The 23,016-nt window shown below is 39.5% G+C and overlaps 1 protein-coding gene across 8 annotated transcripts in view; it reads right to left on the bottom strand.

Annotated features, from left to right (window-relative positions):
- The window catches only part of malrd1 (MAM and LDL receptor class A domain containing 1), a 408,484-nt gene that overhangs the window by 307,908 nt on the left and 77,560 nt on the right, over nt 1-23,016 (bottom strand). For all 8 annotated transcript variants that reach the window (XM_043690416.1, XM_043690424.1, XM_043690417.1 and 5 more), the window contains 4 exons: nt 17,534-17,680; nt 13,481-13,587; nt 6,547-6,720; nt 3,535-3,658 (listed from right to left, as the gene is read on the bottom strand). In XM_043690416.1, the coding sequence (XP_043546351.1) occupies nt 3,535-3,658; nt 6,547-6,720; nt 13,481-13,587; nt 17,534-17,680 (552 nt within the window). The remainder of the gene's footprint in view (nt 1-3,534; nt 3,659-6,546; nt 6,721-13,480; nt 13,588-17,533; nt 17,681-23,016) is intronic.

Below are 23,016 nucleotides of genomic sequence, written 5' to 3'. Positions count from 1 at the left end.
CCTATCACCCTCACCTTGACCTCCTTCCACCTATCGTATTCCCAATGCCCCTCCCCCAAGTCCCTCCCCCCAACCTTTTACCTTAGCCTGCTTGGCACACCCTCCTCACTCTGTTGAAGAACCTACTAGAGAATAGGCTATCCCAGTCTGCATTTGTGTAATGAGAAAGGAATAACTGGCAACCTCATTGTATGAGGCCCCTTGGAGTTGAGCGACCAATGTAAAGGCATTCTTGATCAAAATGGAGAATGATGTCCGAGTCGTTCTGCTATAACGCGGCAGTTGCATTCCTCTGCAACTCCGCGCTTTAGAAAATCATGCTATAGAAAACTGGTATAGAAAATTGCACTGTAGTAGGTCACTGTAGAAAATTGCTGTGCCCATTCATTAGAAAGTTTGCATTATCCAAACAGCGTCCACAATTCAACAATCGCGTTATAGCCAATTCCTGTTAACAAAATGCACGTTATACCAGAACAACCTGTAAGTGATTCTGAGATTAGGGTCTTAAATTTAAAGGCTTGATTTAATTTATTATTGTCACATGTACCTAAGTACAGTGAAATGTTTTGCTCTGCATGCATTACTGGTAGATTATACCATACAAAGGCCATGGGTGATTGAACAGTGCAAGGAATGTAAAGTTACAGCTGCAAAGAAGATGCACAAAAAGCAAGATCAACATTAGATTTGAAATTTGCAAAGTCCATTCAGAAGTTTAAAAACAGCTGGGAAGAAGCTGTTCTTTAACTTTGATTTGGAGATGCCGGTGTTGGACTGGGATGTACAAAGTTACAAATAACACAACCACCTGATGAAGGAGCGGCGCTCCAAAAGCCAGTGTGCTTCCAATTAAACCTGTTGGACTATAACTTGGTGTTGTGTGATTTGTTCTTTAACTTGGTATACATATTTAAGCTTTTGTACCTTCTGCCTAATGGAAGAGGTTGGAAGTGATTATAACCAGGGTGGGAGGGGTCTTTGATGATGTTGGCTGCCTCTCCATGGCAGCAAGCAGTGTAGATGGAGTCAATGGATGGAAGGTTGGCTTGCATGATGTTCTGGACTTTGTTCTCAACTTTCTGTAGTTTCTTACAGTCCTGGGCAGAGCAGTTGCCATACCAAGCCGTGATACATCTAGATATAATGCTTTCTATGGTGCATCTGTAAACACGGTGAGGGTCCTTATGGACATGTCAAATTTCCTTAGCCTTCTGAAGAAGAAAAGGCATTGTTGTGCCTTCTTGACTGCATCATCACATCAACATGATTGGTCCAGGACAGATTGTTGATGATCTCACTCCTAGGAACTTGATGTTCTCGATCATCTCCACCTCGGCTCCATTGATGTAGGTAGGGGCACATCCCCCTCCTTGCTTCCTCATGTTGATGATCAGCTGTTTAGTTTACTGACATTGAGACAGAGAGATTTTTGTTTGCACCACTTCATCAAGCATACTTTCTCTTTTCTGTATTCTGTCTCGTCATTGTTTGATATCCAGCCTTCAATAGTAGTGCTGTCAGTGAACCTGTAGATGGTGTTAGGATGAAATTTGGCCACACAGCTGTGAATGTACAGGGAGTACAGTAGAGGGTTGAGTATGCATCTTTGTGGGGTGCCTGTGTTGAGGATTATCCTGGAGGAGGTGCTGTTGCCTATCTTTACTGATTGTGGTCTGTGGGTCAGGAAATCAAGGGCCCAGTTGCACAAGGCAGAGCAGAGATTAGATTAGATTAGATTTCTACAGTGTGGAAACAGGCCCTTCGGCCCAACAAGTCCACATCTTTGGATTGTGGGAGGAAACTGGAGCACCCGGAGGAAACCCACGCAGACACGGGGAGAATGTGCAAACTCCACACTGACAGTTGCCCGAGGCTGGAATCGAACCGGGGTCCATGGTACTGTGAGGCAGCAGTGCTAACCACTGAGCCACCGCGCAGAGACCTAGGTTTTGGAATTTGGAGGTTAGCTTAGTTGGGATTATAATGTTGAAGGTGGAGCTGTAGTCAGTAAGTAGATGAAGGACTTTTGCCCGAAATGTCGATTTTCCTTCACCTCGGATGCTGCCTGATGCTGTGCTTTTCCAGCACCACTCTAATCTCGACTCTAGTTTCCAGCATCTGCAGTCCGAGTTTTTACCTAGTCAGTAAGTAGAAGCCTGACGTAGGTATCCTGATCATCCAGATTTTCCAGGAATAAGTGTAGAGTTAGAGAGATGGCATCTGTAGGTTCACTCTCCAGAAGGCTGATCTGATATCTGCAGCAGTGACTGGGGGAACAGGCATTTCTGGGGCTGTCGGGGCAGGTGACACCGTCTCACTGACCTTCTGCTCAAACTGAGCACAAAAAGCATTGAGTGCATCAGGGAGAGATGTATTTTTTGAGGAAACAACAATGATTGAGGCAGATGTTGACTCGGATGACTAGGATAGACTGGGGACCACTACTTAATGGGATGACAGTAGAAAGATAAAGGCAAACGTTCAAAGAATCTCAAACCTTTATGGTATATGACACATTTCTGACACAGACCAGTTGAATGTGGCCAGCTGCCATACTGACCATTACTCAACTATATTAAACTTCTGAAATGGATGCATGTGATCACATTTCTAAGCCCCTGCATTAGTTTTGATTTAATCCTGAGGGAGCAGTAAACTCATCCAGGAGACTAAATTTCTTATAAAGAAAATTATGGGAATGATTTGTTTTCCTCCCAAGAACTGTGCTTTAAAGAAAAATAACAGAAAGATTCCAGGTGTCTCCTTTCATGTATGAGTCATGGTTTCTCTCTCCTCCCTTTGATTCTACTACAAAAACACCACCAGGGTTTTGGGCTATCCTACCTTTTGGGAACCTATATAATGTCTTGAGATGGTTCATGGATGACGACCAAAGTGATCAGCATTAGTACCAGTGACTGCATCCACTGTCTGCTGATCCAGACAGGAGGCGAAGTGCAGAGAGGGAATACCAGTATAAAGGTGCAACTCACTGACGGTCATACCTGATGGAAACTCTGCAAGCAGAGGTACAGTTTCCTTGACATTTCTGATCACAAATGAACATTAAGTTGTGGCAGACATCAGCCATGTATCCAGGAGATGTGGAAGTCACCAGTACCTCAACAGTTCTATTTCTAGATCTTTCCACAAACGTATTGAGAATCTTTCAGTCAGTCGCCATTAGTGTGTTTATGCATGATACTGACGTAGTGCTTGCCAGAGCCAGCAATTACATTAACTTTGCCTGCAATAATCCTTGCCAAACTGATGGGCACGTAATTTTTGTGACTCCTACCTTAAAATGAGCTTAGACCATAAAATTCAATAAGGTACAGGATCTAATTCCTAGTTTCAATAAAATTGAGCACTCCAGGACATAAACAGCTCATTGTTATGTCACTATGAACAAATACAACAAAATAATACACATCATAACCAGCTAATACAACGGAATACGCAACAGCTTGCAGTGTTTTTTTGCCACTTGATTATTAAGTTGCTTGAAATGAATTATCTTTAAGTACTCACCTTTATGTTCTGTGAAGGCTGTAGGAAGCATTGCATTTGATACAACACACCCTGGAGTTAAACTCATGTCATCAAGAGCAATAAATGCATTAGGCATTCCCAATACACTGCCTTGCAGAAGAAACTATAATGAAAGAAGATGAGAAAGAAGTGGATAAGCAAACTTCCAAATACTGTCAATTGTCAAGTCATTATTTTTCGAAGACTATTTGTTGAAAAGATTTCATTTATATAGCATCTTTACAAACATTCCAAGGTAGAACTCCGTCAGCCAACAATAACAAGGGACTATATTTTTCACGTAGAAGGCAAGAGATTTTGAAGGGATTTGAGGAAAGATTGTTTTTCACCCAGAAGGTGCCGTAGGTCTGGAATGCACTGCCTGCGAGAGTAGATGAGGTGGGAAACCTCATAACCTTTAAAAAGTACTTGGAAGACCACTTGAATTGTCATAACATTCACAGTTATCGGCTAGTACTGGAAAGTGGGACGAGTGTATATTTAGCATAGTTTTGGTGGTACAGATTTGATGGGCTGAAGTGTCTCTTCTGTACTATATGATTCTATGAGTCAGCAAACATCAGCTGAAAAACAGACTTCCCTATGCACATAAAAGGGTTCTGCACAACTGCAACACAAGTTGCACTCCAAAGTTGTCCTGCTTAGTTGAGGATGTTTCCAGAAGTTATCATCTCTAGCATGTAACAGTCGGCTCCCCAATCATCTCAACTTCTGAGTACCCGGTCTTTAGAGCAAGCATCAGGCAAGATTGTCTCCTGCACAACATTGGTTGGCTAGTCTACAACCGGAACATTCTACAGGCATGCGGCTCTGGTCACCACATTATAGGAAGGATGTGACTGCGCTGATCCTAACCCTGTTGCAGAAGAGATTTAATAAGATCCTGCGTAGGAAGAAGGATCTGAACTATGAAGAGTGTCTGAAGAGGCCAGAGCTTGTTTTCCTTTGAGCAACGGAGGCTGAGAGGCAACCTGATGGAGGTACATAAAATTATGAGAGACATAAATAGCATGGATATGAAAATACTTTTCCATTAGTAAAGGGGTCAGTAATCAGGGACATAGATTTAGAATAAATGGTAGAAGGCTAAGAGATGAGGAGAGAAACAATTGCTTTGTGAAAATCAATGATGTAGTGGTAACATCATTGGACTGATAAGTTAGTACCCAGTGATCTGAGGATATATTTCAAATCCCACTGTGGCAGATAATGAATTCAACAAAAATCTGGAAATTATATTTAGTCTAATGGTGATCATGTATTGATTGTCATAAAGACTCACTTGTTTCACTAATGTCCTTTAGGGAATGAAATCTACCATCCTCACATGGTCTAGCCTACATGTGACTCCAGACCCACAGCAATTGTTTAACTCTTAACTGCTGACTTGGCAAGTAGGGATGGGAAACAAATGTTAGCCAGCAACACTCAAATCTTGTAAATAAATAGAAATAAAACCAAATGGGTGGTGGGAATCTGGAACTCATTGTTTGAAAATATATTTGAGTCAGGTACTCACGGAACATTTAAGCAGTATTTAGATGCTACCCTCCAGGGCTATGGGCACCAAATACTGGAAAATGGGATTAATTTGTGAGACATGGGCCGAATGGTCTCCTTCTATGCTGTAAACATCTTTGAGTCAATGAACCATTTAATCCCTTCTGTCCTGTACACTATCCCAGAAATTTTCTTTGTTCTTCTTATCCCTCCCTCTTTCAATTGGCTAAAACATTTCTATTTTCCTGCAGTTCTGAAGAGGAGTCATATTTGACACGAAGCCTTAATTTTGTTTCTCTCTCTGCTATCAGACCTGCTGAATACCTCTAAAACGTTCTCTCTTTCTAATACTCTACCAACTCACAATTCAAAGAAGAAGGTCAAATGCTATTTCTAATCCATTTGGCTTTTTATTGGTTTCAGTCATACATGCGGTTCAAGAAGAACTCAAGATAGGATTCCTGTTTTCATGCATACAGGAGGCAGAAATAGACCTTTCACTTCTTGAAACTATTCTGCTGTTCAGAAATGATATTTAATCTGTGATCTTTCAAATATATTTCTGGAAAGAAGTCTCGCTAAAATTAGGGGTTAAGGTCAAAAAAGTGTTATTGACAATAAAGCTTAAAAAGCATTCAAAATATTTTGCATGTAGGGACTTGCCCCTCCTGACATCAATACAAGAATCCCACAGAAGAGAGATACACGCTTAAAGTCACAGAGGACACCTTTTGTTTTGTAAACTGTCAGAACAGCCATCACAGTGGTATACAGTAAAATCCTGCCATTCCTGAGAATACATTTCTGGAAAATTTCAGACAGTGATTTTTGCAAACAGCGATCTTGGCAGGCTGCACAAGTGGTATTCAGAGTGCACACTTTCATAGGAAAACATACAGGTAAACCTATGCTGCACTCCTTCCAAAGTTAATATAACTTTCCTAAGCTGTGGTGCTCAGAACACTAGGTAATAAAGAAATATTTTGAAAGCTTCAGCACTCTTAACACAGCACTTGACTTTTCTCATAGATTATGCGCTCAAACCCTAATATGGGGCTTGAATATAAAAGAACTGAGCCAACCTGACACAATGCAGTCAGTTTAAATCTTGTAGACGTTTGTATGAGGGTTACTACTAACTTGTGAAATTTGTCAGCTGCAGCAAGCTATTAAGAGAGATAGACTGACAGACAGAAAAAGCAATTTGCTCTAAGAGATCCGTTTCACCATATCCCTAGATCTTTCCTCTTTTCAGGAACACATTCAGTTGTCTGTTAAACACAGTTTACTACCTGTTTCAATAGAATTGCCTGGTATTTAATTTCACAGCTCTATTTTATTTTGTGTAGAAGGAATTTCAATCTTGCTTCTTATTCCTAAGTTCATTTTTTACTTGTTGAGTAAAATAAAGTTGAGATTCTCAGAATCAGTAAATGCAAGTGCAGTTGTAACTATCAGTATATTCCAGATACCATTATGCTCATTTCTCACCTGGAAAGGTACCATGGTCTCTGCTCCATGGGCTTCCACAGAAATCTCTACTTTTGCCCACTCTTTGTTTGTTGGTGTAGTAAGGTCAGCAGCTTTTTTCATTTGCCCTCCAGCTGTGGTTTTTATATACACAGACATGTTAGCTCCTTCTGTTATCTGGTACCAGATCCTTAACTGATTGAAAATGAAAGAGAATCGTAAGAATAATTGATAATTTATTTCAAAAAATAAATAAATACTCTACGTATTGAAGACTTCCCAATCCATGTAAGACATCTTCTGAAGCTTTGAGTAATTGCTTGTAGATATTCTCTAAACAGCCTGTTTGATGATATTATTACACAGCTCTGGAGCAGTTGGAACTTGAATCCAGAAGCAGGTCTTCAACTTCAGAATTAGGGACATTACCGCTAAAAGCCCTACAATAGTTGCCACAAAAGGAATGTATTCACCTGTGAACTCAAACAAACTACATCAAATCATGAATTGATCATTGATCAGAACTGTTCTGTTCAGTCCATAAAGATGAGCCAAGACTCTGGTAGTGTGCCATTTTAATTTGCCATGTTGGTCTCACATCAATCTCTTTGTCTTTGGCCGACTGCTTCTTTCCAGTGAGGTTCATGCAAGCTGTAGTTGTCATACAGTCTCAGAGATGTACAGCATGGAAACAGACCCTTTGGTCAAACTCATCTAGTCCCATTTGCCAGCAGTTACCTCATAACCCCTCCAAACCCTTCCTATTCATTTACCTATCCAGGTGCCTTTTAAATGTTGTAATTGTACTAGCCTTCACCACTTCCTCTGGCAGCTCATTCCATTCACATGCCCCGCTTTGCGTGAAAAAGTTGCCCCTTGGGTCCCTTTTAAATCTTTCCCCTCTCACCCCAAACCTATGCCTTCTAGTTCTGGACCTCCCCACCCCAGGAAAAAGACCTTGTCTATTTATCCTATCCATGCCCCTCATGATATCATAAACCTCTATAAGATCACCCCTCAGCCTCTGATACTCCAGGGATAACAGCCCCAGTCTATTCAACTTCTCCCTAAAGTATGTTACATCCTTCTAGACACAACACCAAATTCAGGAATTTCAGACCATGATCTCTGTCTCCATTTAGTTTTCTGTTCATTGCATGTTTTGATTTTACTTTGGTTTTGTTTTGGGTGGCAGTTCTTTATCACTCACAACCCTTCAGCTACATCTTTTGTTCTTTTTGTCATTTGCTGTCTTCCATCTTCCACCCTCCATACAGACCTTTCCTTTTTAATCTTATATCACATTTAAACTGCTAAATTCCTACAACGTTTCTTACTTTCCTACCACTGACTTTAAATTTTAACTTGGTTTTTGTCTGATGTCTGAGCATTTCCAGAAGTTTCTGCTTATATTCTGCTTATACTGTGAGGGGCAGTTCATGCATCACGAACCTTATTGGATTCTTTGAGGATGTGACAAAACACGTTGATGAAGGTAGAGCAGTGGATGTGGTATACATGGATTTTAGCAAGGTGTTTGATAAGGTTCCCCATGGTAGGCTCATTCAGAAAGTAAGGAGGCATGGGATACAGGGAAATTTGTCTGTTTGGATATAGAATTGGTTGGCCAATAGAAGACAAAGGGTGATTGTAGATGGAAAGTATTTAGCCTGGAGCTCGGTGACCAATGATGTATCACAGGGATCAGTTCTAGGACCTCTGCTCTTTGTGATTTTATAAATGATTTGGATGAGGAAGTAGAAAGATGGGTTAGTAAGTTTGCCGATGACATGAAGGTTGGTGGAGTTGTGGACAGTGTGGAGGGCTGCTGTAGGTTGCATTGAGACATTGACAGGACTGGGCTGATAAGTGGCAGATGAACTTCAACCTAGAAAAGTGTGAAGTCATTCACTTTGGAAGGTCGAATTTGAATGCAGAATACAGGGTGAAAGGCAGGATTCTTGGCAATGTGGAAGAACAGAGGGATCCTGGGATCCATGTCCACATGTCCTGCAAAGTTGCCATCAAAGTTGACAGGGTTGTTAAGAAGACATATGGTGTGTTGGCTTTCATTAGCAGGGGGAATTGAGTTTAAGAGCTGCGAAGTTATGCTGCAGCTGTATAGAGTCCTGGTTAGACCACACTTGGAATATTGTGTTCAGTTCTGGTCGCCTCGTTGTAGGAAAGATGTGGAAGCTTTAGAGAGGGTGCAGATGAGATTTACCAGGATGCTGCCTGGACTGGAGGGTATGTTTTATGAAGAAAGGTTGAGGGAGCTACGGTTTTTCTCATTGGAGAAAAGAAGGATGAGAGGTGGCTTGATAGAGGTGTACAAGATATTGAGAGGCATAGACAGAGTTGATGCCAGAGACTTTTCCCATGGCGGAAATGTCTACTACGACGGGTATAATTTTAAGGTAATTGGAGGAAGGTTTAGAGGAGATGTCAGAGGTAGGTTCTTTACACAGAGAGTGGTGGGTCTGTGGAATGCACTGCCAGTGGTGGTAATAGAGTCAGATACATTAGGGACATTTAGGTGACTCTTGGTTGGCACATGGAAGATAGTACATTGAAGGGTATGTAGTTTAGTCTGATCTTAGAGTAGGATAAAAGGCCAGCACAACATCGAGGGCACTGTGCTGTACAGTTCTATGTTCTATGAATTATTACATCAGCTCAGTGACACTGCGAAGATGGTGGCCTAGTGATATTATTAGTTGACTGTTACTCTACAGATCTAGGTAATGGTCTGGGAACCTAGATTTAAATCCTGCCATGATAGATGGTGGAATTTCAATTCAATGTAAACCAAAAATCTGGAATGAAGAGTATAATGATGAGCATGAATTTATTCAACTTAATGTTTGAGAATACTTAAAATTGCAACAATGAAAACTTCTAGAATTTTTATGGTCATGTTATTTAAAACTGTCCTGTGAATAAGATGGAACTTAAGAAGAGAAGGATTTCATATACTGTATATATCACATTTTGCAGCTTCGTTTTGCAGAATGAATATGATCACCTTGTTATTGTGATTTCTTGTTCATTTTTAGTCCACTTGATATTATATTGCTACTTATCCGTATTCATCCATGTACCGAGCAAGAATCAGTTTGTCTTCCATAAAAAACTATTTATTTTTATCCCTTAGCTCAATACAAATACTGGTTTGCTCTTTCACATTCCTCAGAGCATGGGTGCAGTTCTGGAATCCACATTACACGAGGGATATGATTGTGCTGGAGAGGGTGCAGAGGAGGTTTACTGGGGGAGCTGAGGAGTTTTGGTTTTGAAGAGTTTTCCTTGGAACAGAGGAAACTGAAAAGGTTGTGATTGAAGGGAGACAAGGAGTTAGGACAGCCAGAAGAGGCCATGAAATGACCTTGGGAAACAGGATAAAGGAAAATCCCAAAGCTTTATATATATATATAAGGGGCAAGAGGGTAACTAGGGAAAGGGTAGGTCCACTCACAGGCATAGGAGAAATTTTATGCATGGAGCCAAAGGAAGTGGGTGAGGTCCTTTACAAATACATCAGTGTTCACAAAAGATAAGGACATGATGGATGGTGAATCTGGAGAGAGGTATGTTGATATTCTAGGGTATGTCAGTATTAAAAAAAGGAGGTACTGGGTGTTATAAAAAGTATTAAGGTAGTCAAGTTCCCAGGACCTGATGGGCTCTATCCCAAAATACTGAGGCAGGGGAGGGAGGAAATTGCCGAAGCCTTGTCCAAAATCTTTGTATCCCCTTCAGTCACAGGCAAGTTCCTAGAGACCTGAAGAATAGCCAGTGATATTCCTTCATTTAAGAAGGGCAATAGGGATAATCCAGGAAATGCAGGTCAATTAGCCTTACATTAGTAGTAGGGAAATTATTGGAGAAGATTCTTGGGGACAGGATTTACTTACATTTGGTAAAATATGGACTTATTAGTGACAGGCAGCATGGCTTTTTGGGGGGAAGTTGTGTCTCACAAACTTGATTGAGTTTATGGAGGAAGTGTCAAAGATGCTGGGCGGCACGGTGGCACAGTGGTTAGCACTGCTGCCTCACAGCGCCAGAAACCCGGGTTCAATTCACGCCTCAGGCGACTGACTGTGTGGAGTTTGCACGTTCTCTCCGTGTCTGCGTGGGTTTCCTCCGGGTGCTCCGGTTTGCTCCCACAGTCCAAAGATGTGCAGGCCAGGTGAATTGGCCATGCTAAATTGCCCGTAGTGTTAGGTAAGGGGTAAATGTAGGGGTATGGGTGGGTTGCGCTTCGGCGGGGCGGTGTGGACTTGTTGGGCCGAAGGGCCTGTTTCCACACTCTAAGTAATCTAATTTAATCTAATCTATGATTGATGAGAGCAGAGTGGTGGATATTGTCTACATGGACAAGGTCACGCATGGCAGGCTGATAGAGAAGGTGAAGTTACATGGATTCCGCAGTGAACTGGGAAGATGAATACAGAACTAGCTTGGACATAGAAGACAGAGAGTAGTGGGGAAAGAGTGTTGTTATGATTGGTGGGCTGTGACCTGTGGTGATCCACAAGGAGCAGTGCAGGGACCCTAGTTGCTTATAATATAGATAATTGATTTGGAGGTGAATGTCGGTTATCTCATTAGTAGGTTTGTGGACAACACAAAGGTTGGGGAATGCAGATAGTGAAGATTGCCAGAGGATACAACAGAATATAGATAGTCTAGAGACTTGGGCAGAGAAATGGCAGATGGAATTTAATCTGGGTAAATCCAGGATGATGCATTTTGGAAGGTTGAATGCATGAGGGAAGCATACAGTAAATTTCTAAACCCTTAGAACCATTAACATACAGCAGAACCTAAGTGTACAGGTCCACATTTCCCTGAAGGTGACAATTCAAGTGGATAAGGTGGTTAAGAAGGTGTGTAGCATGCTCGTCTTCTTTGGTCAGGGCATTGACTACAAAAATTGGCAAATTCTGTTGCAGCTATGCAGACCTTGAGTATAGTCACATTTGGAATATTGCATCCAGTTCTAATTGCCACACTACCAGAAAGATGTAACAGAAATTGTTACCAGGATGTTGCCTAATTTGGAGGGTGTGAGCTATAAGGAGAAATTGGACAAAATTGGTTTGCTTTCACTTGAATATCAGAGGCTGAGGGGCAGCCTGATAGAAATTTACAAAATTATGAGCGGCATGGATAGAATGGATGGTAGTATTTTTCTAAGAGTAACAATATCAATTACTAGGGAATATAGGTTAAGGTAAAAAAAGGGGCAAAGTTTAAAAGTGGTGTGAGAGGCAAGTTTTCTTATACAGTTCGTGGTAAGTGCCTGGAATGTGCTGCCGGAGAAGGTGGTGGAAGCAGATATAGTTGCAATGTTTAAGAAGCATCTTGACAGATCCATGAATAGTCAGAGAATGAAGGGAAACTGGCCACATAGAGACACAAGGGTTTTACTTTAGAAAGGCGAGACGTGTCAGTGCAGGCTTGGTGGGCTGAAGGGCCTGTTTATGTGCTGTACTGTCCTTTGTTCTCGAGAACGGAAATGTACAAAATTATGAGGATATGGACAGGGTAGATGGGAAGAAATGTGTCCTCTTAGTAGAAGATCAATGTGTATTCCAACGACCATCAGCTGGTTCCTCATATCTTTGAGCGTGTCCTTAAATTGATTCACCCTTTTACAATATTGTCATTTGAGATTCATTTTAAAAGGAATGAGCTTATTTTCCATGATGGTAGAGAAGATGCAAAAACCACTCAAGTGCTTAAAGGAAGATTATTAGTAAGGTCAGGTAAAACAATGATTTAAAACAGAAAAATCCTGACTGTACAGATACACTCTACAAAAACAGTCAACAAAAGGAATTCTGAAATCTGACACAAGTTTATAAATGTAGTCCAAAAGCATGACCTATAGGGGACCAGGCTGCCAGGCCTATCCCTTCCCTGAGCACTCTAGTTCACATTTTTAAGTTCAAACTCCAGCAATTCTCTTACTTTTACAGTCAAATCCTGCATCTGACCAAAAGTGTGAACAAGTATCTCAAAGGATGTCTGCAACGTACTGTTGAAGGTATCAGTGGCCAGACAGCTAAATACCATTTTTGCAAAAGTTAAACCAGCCTTTTGTACAGCATGTACTCCCCCACATTCCTTTATCATAAAGCAGCTGAAATTTTTAGTTTGCAGAAAATGTGCTATTCTTATATTTAAATAATGTTCAAACAGTTGACCGTGGTGAAATTTATTTTATCTAAGATCCTTTAATCATTTATATAATGCCTTAAGTGTTCAAATAAAACAAAATGGCTTTGAAATGGGCATAGGCAGGGAACTGGGGTTGAGGTAGAAGACCAACCACAATCATATTGAATGGTGGAGCAGTTTCAAGGGGTCATATTGACTACTCTTGCTCTTATTTATTTGTAAACTAACAGATATTCACAGATGCCTGAGAGGCTGCAAGAATTGCTGTAACGATATGGCCATTTTAAATTCAGATCACAGTCGTTGGAATGATAATGAATTTGAACAACAGATTTGTTGGTATGACTGACATCATTTCTCAATAATTCATTGTAGTCCACCATCAGCCCATTTAACACATTTGTCTCCGTGAGAAAAATGTGATGTGAAGTTTCTTGGGATTCCTCCAGCTCAGCCTAAAACTTTGGCATAAAATAAGCTTAAGGACAAACTTCTGCCAATGTTACATCGGCTGCACAGGAGAAGTCTAATGGGAATTCATCCTCTTGTCCAACATAAATACAGGATGGTAATGAGACCCGGAGCATCAGAAAACAGCAATGACAAGAGATAGAAGAAATAAATTGCCACGACCATCTGCTACAAAATCTGTAAGGGGCATCTCAAGCCAACAAACTCTTCAAAATTCGACATGTTGCAGTATTTATTTTGTTTTCTTCTCATCAGCCTCCATTTTAAACAAATTACTTTTTAGAAATATAATTACCTGACATGGAAGACCATCGACTAATTGATTCTTTAAAACAGGAATGCCAAGTTGAATCATATGCGTTGATTTATGTTCTGAGGTTGCTTTGAAATAGATGAACATTCCTATCATATAAGAGAACGTAAAAACAATTACTTTATTTTAGAGGTATTCAATTTGTATAATGCTTTTTTCTTATGAATGCATTTTTACCCAGCCACAATTTGAATTACTGCAGGATAAATATAAACATTTCACACTGGAAACTTTACCAAACTATACAAGGCACTAGGGTTTGGATCCATTCCTTACTGTCCAAGAGGGTTGTTAAGAGCCAATCAGGTGGGAGGGAGGGGTAAACAGCAGATCCCAGAGGATAACCCAAGTTTATTGAAAGGTGTTTGATTTAGAAATATTAATAATTATTTCTTCTAGAATTTGGATTTAAAACTAGTGATATTTGAGTGTTACAGAGGTTTATATAGTGAAGAGGTTTAAAAGTTAATTAAGTTAATCTTTCCTGAACCATGATATTAAACCAATATGTGTCAGAGAGCAAGAAACTGCAAGGACTCCTGGACTGTTTATGAATATTTGTTTATATTGTGAGGGGTTACAATAGGAAAAATGAACATTAAGGCTCAGCTGTAGCAGAAGCTAAGATGTTTTATATTTAGTTCAGTTTGAGGGAGACATGACTGAAGTCAAATACAAGCATTGATTCTCCTAGAAAAGGAGATTGTTTAGAGCAGTTAAAGGAATAAATTACCTCAGTGTAAGGAAAGGTTCCTGACCAGAAGTGTTTAGTTAGAAACCTACTTTGGTATTCAAAACTGAGAAAATCTAAGATCTCAGTTGTGGAAGTATTTAAGAAATGGAAGCAGGCCATTCAGCCCATTGAGTCCACACCAAGCCTCTGAAAAGCATTCCACTTTAGACCTTCCTCGAACCTATCCTTGCATTTCCTATGGCTAAACCACCTAGCCTGCATGTCATTGGACATTATGGACAATTTAGTGTGGCCAACTAACCTGCACATCTTTGGACTGTGGGAGGAAACCAGAGCACCTGGAGGAAACCAACACAGACAAAAAAAGGATGTGTAAACTCCATCAGCCAGTCACCTAAGAGTGGAATTGAACCTGGGTCCCTAGTGTTGTGAGGCAGCAGTGCTAACCATTGAGCTACTGTGTCATCCAGTCTTATAAGAAAAGGCCTTATATCACAGACAGCAAGATCTATGAAAATGTAGTTCAGTATGATGGCATTGGGTGGTAGATAACAATGTTTTGCCATTGTTTTGAAATCTTTCAAACCAAGTTAGGTTAGATCCCTTGATTTCATTTATTTTAGTTTTATTTCTTCTGTATAATTTTATTGTTAAAATCAAATCTGCAGGCTTGTGTGCTTATGTTGCAGTGAAAGACTGCAACATTAAAATTGGAGAAGAAAAATGAAAAAATGAGTCATATTTCATTCTGGGACTTGACTTGCCCAGTAGCAAACTCAGCTGGGCTCATAACACAAATTCTTTATCAAGTGAGAGATTGGCTGAACTGGACAAGTTGAGATTTTCCCATTGTTTTTCCAGACCTTATTGTAACGTATGCAAGATATCTGCATTAAGAGGAAAGTGGAGGAAAACAGTCCTCGGCGCCTCATCCCAAAGGAAATGAAAATGACTTGTTTAATGAGCAGTCAATCCAATACTGCCTGCTTTGCATCCCTACAGTAATGTTTTATCCCTGACAGTATTCAGACCATCATCAACTTATATGTTTGGCTGAATGTTTGATCATAGACAGAAGTGAAATATTAGGCTTATATTCCTTATTGATGTGTCCAAGCCTATTATCATGGTCTCACCTCCACTTTATTAGGGCCACAATTAGTTAAACCAGCTCCTTCCTGGATAAATCCATTCTCCATCCCTGCAATATACTCCTCACCCTCATGCAAAGATTCCCTCACCCCATAACACACACTCCTTCCCTTCAAAATACTCTTCTCCCTCTTGCAAGACCATCACCACTCCCCAACCTCACCATAATACACACTCACTCCCTAAATCAGTCTGTAGTTTCTAGTATCGGCGTTTGTTTATTCTCAACTCATATTTCCTTCTGACATGAACAGAGAGGCAGCCCATTAAACCAGATAGAAACATTGATTACAACAACTGCCACTGAATCAACTTTTTCATATAAAATTAGAATTGCAAAATCCAATCTCCAAAACATTAGAAGAAATGTGGAATATGCCCATAATCAGAAATGAATGTAATTATGGTTAAAAATCTCAGAATTCTATGCCAAAATATTATTTTGTCTTATTCATTCACTGTAAAAATATTGCTATGGAGCTGTTTTACAGATTGAAAAATAACCTTTGCGCAGCAGCACTGAGAAAACACTATTGCCTTTTCAACATTTCAGTATTGTCAGCGAAACACTTTGCCAGTTTCAAGTTGCTGAAACTAAGAAAGAAGGGTCAGAGTTCAAGTTGTTTACCCCAAGTGCTTCTACAGCAGATAAAATAAACAGGACATCCATCAGGACGATACAATATTGTGTCACATTTATTTTCAAGGGTCAGTGTGGTCATACAGTCTTTCAGACATTCACACTCGCTCCAAGGCCTAATGTTAGAACAACAATCTGTATTTATTTGGCACCTTTAATACAACAAAATATCCAAGCAGCTTCTTATAAAGTTATAGGACCAAGTTACAGAGGTTGAAATAGAAAACCTTAGCAATAGTGCAAACGTAAGGATGGAAGGTCAGCTTGAGGTAAAATGTGACACCAACATTACAAATAGAGAGGTTTAATCTCAGGCTGTTGACAGGGAGAATGATGGGAGTCAGTAATTAGTAGACAGAATAGGGACTAAAAGCAAAGGCTTCAACAAGGTTAAATATAATGATAATCAAATTTTTAGTAATCAACACTGGTGGCAGAATTTATGAATGAGGTCATCTGTGTGATAGTCTGAATACATATTTTGTTGAATCTCCATGCTTGTAGCAACAAATAAGAGTGCCACTCCACTATTTGATGAGTTTGATAGCTTACAATAGTCCCAGGCACCCCTCTTTTCTATTCCTTATGGGATTTTGAAGTTCCTTTGTGTGATATCATGTGCATGAATGTTAATCATCAAACTCCTTTGATTGTATTTTAATAGGGCTCTTAAACAAATAGATTAACATTGCCATGACAATAATGAACAAATCAATTTAACAGAATTATGTGTAGCTTTGTATACTAAATAGCTTAAAATTTCTACATAAATAAGGTGTTCAAGCAACGATTCCTACACCAATTGTTCATCTTTACGTTTCTCATTTCTAGATGTCCTTCTATTCTCTAATTGTGATTTCATTATTTTTTGACCACCAATACTAAACTGACTGATCTGCAATTTCCTGGACATGTTCTGTCTCCCTTTTTAAATGTAAGAATTACCTGAGCTGTCTATCAGTCTTCTGCTATAAACATCATATGCTGATTCATGATTATATATGTGTTTTAAAGCACTCTGAAATATTCCACAAAGCTTAATCATATGACCTAGCAATGTGACTATAATTTAGCCACTTTCTCCTTTTTTAATTTATTCACAGATGTGGGTGCCTTTGCCTAGGTCAGCACTTATTACCCATCCCTAATTGCCAGAGGGCAGTTAATAGACAGCCATATTGCTGTGGGTCTGGAGTCACATGTAGGCCAGACCAGGTAAGGATTGCAGTTTCTTTCCCTAAAGGACATTAGTGAACAAGATGAGATTTCCCAGCAAATCGGAAATAGTTTCATGGTCATCATTACACTCTTAATTCCAGATTATTATTGAATTCAATTTTCACTATCAACCACAATGGGATTCGAAATCAGGTCCTCAGGATATTACCTCGCTCTCTGGATTAATAGTGTAGCGATAATAGCATGAGAATATCACCTCTCCCTAAACTGGTATGTTTATCTGTAAACAACTTGGTTTGATGAGCAATCTTCCAGCCTGCTCAGGATTCTATTGAACATAAGCAATAAAATTACAACTGGAAGTACTCACCTTGGCTGGTGTTTGTTGTGTGGTCTGTAATAGATAATCCTAACCCAGAGGATGTTCGGCCTTGTCCTCTCACCCACACAGAACCATTCGATGGTAGCTGCATCCACTCACAAAAACCAGACTCAAAGTTACACAAAGTATAATTTGCTGGAAAACAAAAAAAGAAGTAGGTTACTGTTAGGATACTTAGAGAGCTTCAAAGCAGTGTAGTACGGAGGTCTCCCCTTCCCTTTTAAGCTGCATTGTTAAAGTGAGAAACCTTGAAGAATAAAAGCAAAGATGAATTAAAATCAAATTAATCTTTTTATTTACTCCTTAAATATAGCACAAATATAATTTTGCTAGGAAACAATCAACATGGAAACATAACTTCACCTTTCATGTTTTTAATGAGGTATAGGTTTTAGTCATTGATTGAATTAACTGACTGGAAACATTGTATATTCCAGTGCAATTGGATTTTTTATAGACCATAATTTACTTCTCAGCATATCTTTGTCTGCATAATAATATATGAACAATGAAATTAAGCCTTTTTGTTATTCATTGACCAATATTGCCCTGGTGGTGCCAGGCTCTGCAGTACAAAGTTTGAAAAAAAGCTGATGTTATCTACTGAGGTATAAACTTTGGACTGTAATATAATGAATTAATTGTTGGCAATTAAGTCTCAGAGTTCTGATCAGCTCAGAACAGCTAAACTGAATTAATGTCTCACAATCAGTTGCTCAAGTGCTTTGCCCTCATTTGAATCACATGGTTTTTCAGTACTCATGCTACTATTGGTTGAAATTTAAATCCAACCAAATAACAAGTGTAAAATATAACAAATGCATTCAAACAGGAATATTTCCTAATAATGGAATCTAACATTGAGGATCCCGCATTATTCATGATAAGTTGAAGGTTATATTATTGGAAGGGAGAATTGAAGGTGGTGTTTCTGGAGTGTGAACTTCCAGAGCTGGGTTTGCATTGCAATTATTATATCACCGACTTTGCATTGCAACTTCAGTAGAATAATTTCAGCAACACAGGGATATATGCCAACATCCTGCAGTATCTGATTAAGTTAACCCCCAACTCACCAATGAAACAATTAGGAAAAACTTTATGGAATAAATTGTCCCCACACAAAGGAATTTGGAAGGACTTTTGTATTGAAATGTACTCAGAAACAAAAAATTGGTTTTTAGAATGGTTCTTGAGAAAATTCTAACAGATTGGAAGATGTAAGTTGCACACAATGAGAGTTAAAGATCATAGTTTGAGATGAAACTTGGGCTTCCATCTCCTCCTGGCAGGACAATGAATTTCCCAGACTAGGAAGAGGATATTTCTCCAGTAATCATGCTGTCACGTTTTGAGACTGACTTGGTCAGAAACACCACTAGGTCAGTAGACAGGACATTGCTAAAGGACTTTAAGTGTATCCAGTCATTTGTAACCAAGAATATATTTCCCTTACATTAACCGGCAGAAGAATGTAGTTGTGGGAGAGGACAATATATTCTGTTGTCTCCAGCTGTGAATGGGATAAATAAACAGTTACCCGTTTAAGACAAAGATAAGGAGACTTTTATCCTCACACAGGTTGTGAGTCTTTGGAATTCTCTTCCTCAAAAGGCAGCGGAAGCAGAGTCTTTGAATATTTTTAAGGTAGAGTAGTTTCTTGGAAAGCAAGGGGATGAGGGGTTAATGAGGGTAGACAGTAAAATGGAGTAATCAGTATAGCCATAACTGTTTTAATCATCAGAGCAGCCTTGAGGGACTGAGTGGTTTGCACCTCTTTTAATTTATATGCTCTTATTTACGTTTATTTGTGCCAGGTGTGTGAGAAGTCATAATGCCAGGTGGGTGAGGGGTCAGAGTGCCAGGTGGGAGAGGAGAATAGGTGAGTAGGCATATAGGGTGGCAGATGAATATTAGGGAATAACATGGTAATTTTATGAGGGGATAAGGGATTCTTATGGCATGTTTTTAAAGGGGCAGGGAGAGGTAGGTTAGGAGAAGTGGAGTTGTTTGGTGCAGAGGAGTTGTGTTAGGGTAGTGTCAGGTCCAAGAGGGGTGGGCAGTGGAGAGTTTAGTAGGTCAGTGGGGTAGTGTCAGATCCTAGGGAGTTGTCCTGTAAAGGTGTTTCTGGGGGAATGGCCAGGCTGGTAAAGTCTGGAAGAGAGGCTGTTGGGTCTAGGTCAATGTGTGGTTTTGGATCAGCGGTAGTGTTGAGTCAAAAACAGGGGAGGAGGAGACAGATTGTTGGGACAGGGATGTGGTGGTGTTAGGGTCCTTGGATATTGATGGATATGTAGTTGATGGTTCACTGGTGAATCGGGAGTTCAGTTTAATAGTTATTCGGGAGTTAGATCGGGTTTTGATATTTTGTTTCTGAACAACTGAGAGGTCTGAGTCAGTCAGACCCATCTGAAATCTTTGATTCTGACTCAGAAATGGAGATTTTATCAGAGGGTTCGAAACTTCAAGTAATTAACCATTACAAATTTCATCTTCTCAGGCAATTATCATGCAGTTAGCTTCATCAGAGTATTTGCATGGTCTTACACTGCTTTAACAACTATCTTCCTATCTGAAGATTTGGGGTGATATAATAATTTTGAATAAGCATCTTTCATTATAAGTAATGACTTAAGAGTACATAAGAAAATTATGGCAGTTTTCTCAAATTTAGGGTTTCATGTTTACATAAAAATGTAGATTTTCTAAGCATCCATTAAGGGAACAATAGGTAAGTAATCAGAACAGTGTTGCATTTTTTTTACTGAGACACACAATATGCTTCTCAGTTTTAAAAGAAGCAATAATATTTCACTTGAAAGAAGCTCTTGTAATACCCACTCAAGCTATCTTTCAAATAATTTTGAGAAGTCACTCAAGAGTTTTTGTTCAGAGGCAGGCATTTAATCATTTGACTTGCTTAAATGCTGTTGCTATATTCTGGGAAATTTGGTATAGTACACCTACTTAGATGCAAATATATCAAAGGCCTTAATGAGAGGGTGTGTCATAAAGTCAAAACGTAAGTTTGCATTTTAGAGACAGAACAAATAATTTGATGTAACTAATGAAAAAAAAATGACCAACAGAAAAATAAGTACAAATCTACGAACAAATAAAAGGCTAAAGACAAATATGTCATCGAAGTAGTCAAATGTGGCAGCAATATAGTTAATTATCTCTATTACACCAACTGGGATATGGACTTATTTTGATGATAGGTACACTTGTTGAACACTGGAATTAATGAAGTGTGCCACTGTCAGTAAATCTAGCTGCACATATACCTTTTTGAAGATGGGCACATTAGTGATCCCTGACAATTTTGAGGTATCTGTGCGCTTGTCACTTCTCCCATTTAGAATGGGAGCTGAAGCAGTGATTCGCCTTCTGGCTGTAGGCAGCTTTTTCCAGATGGTTGACGAGCACATGAAGAGGGCAAGCAATTTGACATTTGATTTTATGGTACAGATAAGAAATATTTGAACAAGCTAAGGTTAGGGAACAACTTGGAAAGAGAGATGGAAGCAATTGTGTTTGGTATCAAACTTAGCATAGATAAGGAAAGTAAAGTGGACATTTGGAATTTAAGGTAGTGTAATTGTGTAAAGCAAGTAATGAAGTTAGACTGGAATTGACAAAGCTTGGAAGTGAAATGGTCTTCTATGAAAGTTAATAATGGGATGATTTAAAACATGCCCACTAATAATAACCACCTATTACCAGCAGTTAATATCATGTACAGGAACCATACCAATTCCAAAAGTCTAGCATTTTAAGTTTATATTCCCAGCAGCTGTTTCTCTAACCAGAAATTAGTAAAGTCCTTCTTTAAATGGGCAAATTCAGACTAACTATCATCAGGCCTGAACTGTTAGTCTTGAACAAGTTTGCAGTGATATGGCAGAGGAGTTAGGTCCAGAGGAGGTCCAAAAAAGTTAGACATTTCTACTTTTGTTAATTTTCCAAGGGTAGACAGAAGAACTCTGTGTGCCCCTTGAGAAAATGTGTGTAATCCTGTCCCAGGCTTCCATCCACTATGCTGCTTTCATCAAGTAGCACTTGGAACATCCTCTCCATTATGCAGTTAGTCTTATGCCATATACACCTACTTCTTATGGGTTTCGAGTACATAGAACATAGAACATAGAAGAATACAGCGCAGTACAGGCCCTTCGGCCCTCGATGTTGCGCCGATCCAAGCCCACCTAACCTACACTAGCCCACTATCCTCCATATGCCTATCCAAAGCCCGCTTAAATGCCCATAATGAGGGAGAGTCCACCACTGCTACTGGCAGGGCATTCCATGAACTCACGACTCGCTGAGTAAAGAACCTACCCCTAACATCTGTCCTATACCTACACTCCCTTAATTTAAAGCTATGCCCCCTTGTAATAGCTGACTCCATACGTGGAAAGTAGCCAAAGACTAAAGGGATGATGACACAGCCTGTCCATTGACACCCAGTTTTGGTTCTGCTATGGACATTAGGCTCCTGATCTGATTACTACTCTTTTTTTTATAGATATTTTTATTAGAAATTTAACATTTTTACAAGTTTACAAAAATAAACAAAACTCTCAGATATAAACATTGATATACGATTAGCTCAAATATACAATAGCCAAAATTTGACAAAAAAAACAAAACAACAACAAAAAAAAACCGAAAAAAAAACAAACAAACAAAACAAACAGACAAAACTCAACTATCTACTATCTAACCTAACAACTAACCAGGGTGTATATTTAAGTCTCTTACATGCTCGGGATATGTTAGCATCAGATATAATAAAACCCGTATTCGTGCGGGATTCCTCCCCCGAGGAGCCGCGGACCAGCCAGGTTTGTAATCTCAATTAAATAAAAGCCCTTGTTAGGATAGCCGAAATATCTGTATTTATGTAATTCAAAAAGGGCTGCCATATTTTATAAAATAATTCGGTCTTTCGGTGCACCATATTTGTAAGGAAGTCAAGGGGAATACATTCCATAATTAGTCTGTGCCAATTTGAAAGTCCAGGGGGGCCCTCAGCCACCCAGTTCACCAAAATATTTTTCCTTGCACAGAAAGAAAGAATAGAAAATAGTCTCTTCCCGTACGTGTCCAGGGAGGGAAAGTTCGAAAAGCCCAAGAGGAGAGATACGGGGTCCACTTTTATTTCCGTTCCTAAAATTTCTGTCAGGGTACTTGCTACTTTAGTCCAATATCCACGGACCTTATGACAGGCCCATAAGCAATGTACAAGAGTGCCCACCTCTATTTTGCATTTAGGACACATTGGAGATGCTCCTGCCTTAAATTTTGCCAATCGAACCGGTGCTAAATGGGCCCTATGAAGTATCTTCAGCTGGATAGCCTGGGTTCTGTTACAAATAGTAATTCTTCTAGCATTTTCCCAGATATCATTCCACGTTTCTGTGGAGATTTCTAGTCCCAGATCCTGAACCCATGTTTTAAGCAGATTA

The sequence above is a fragment of the Chiloscyllium plagiosum genome, chromosome 5 (assembly GCF_004010195.1).
Source record: "Chiloscyllium plagiosum isolate BGI_BamShark_2017 chromosome 5, ASM401019v2, whole genome shotgun sequence".
NCBI classification, from domain to species: Eukaryota; Metazoa; Chordata; class Chondrichthyes; order Orectolobiformes; family Hemiscylliidae; genus Chiloscyllium; species Chiloscyllium plagiosum.
Note: the sequence above shows the minus strand (reverse complement) of the source record. Positions and strands in the feature narration are given on the sequence as shown.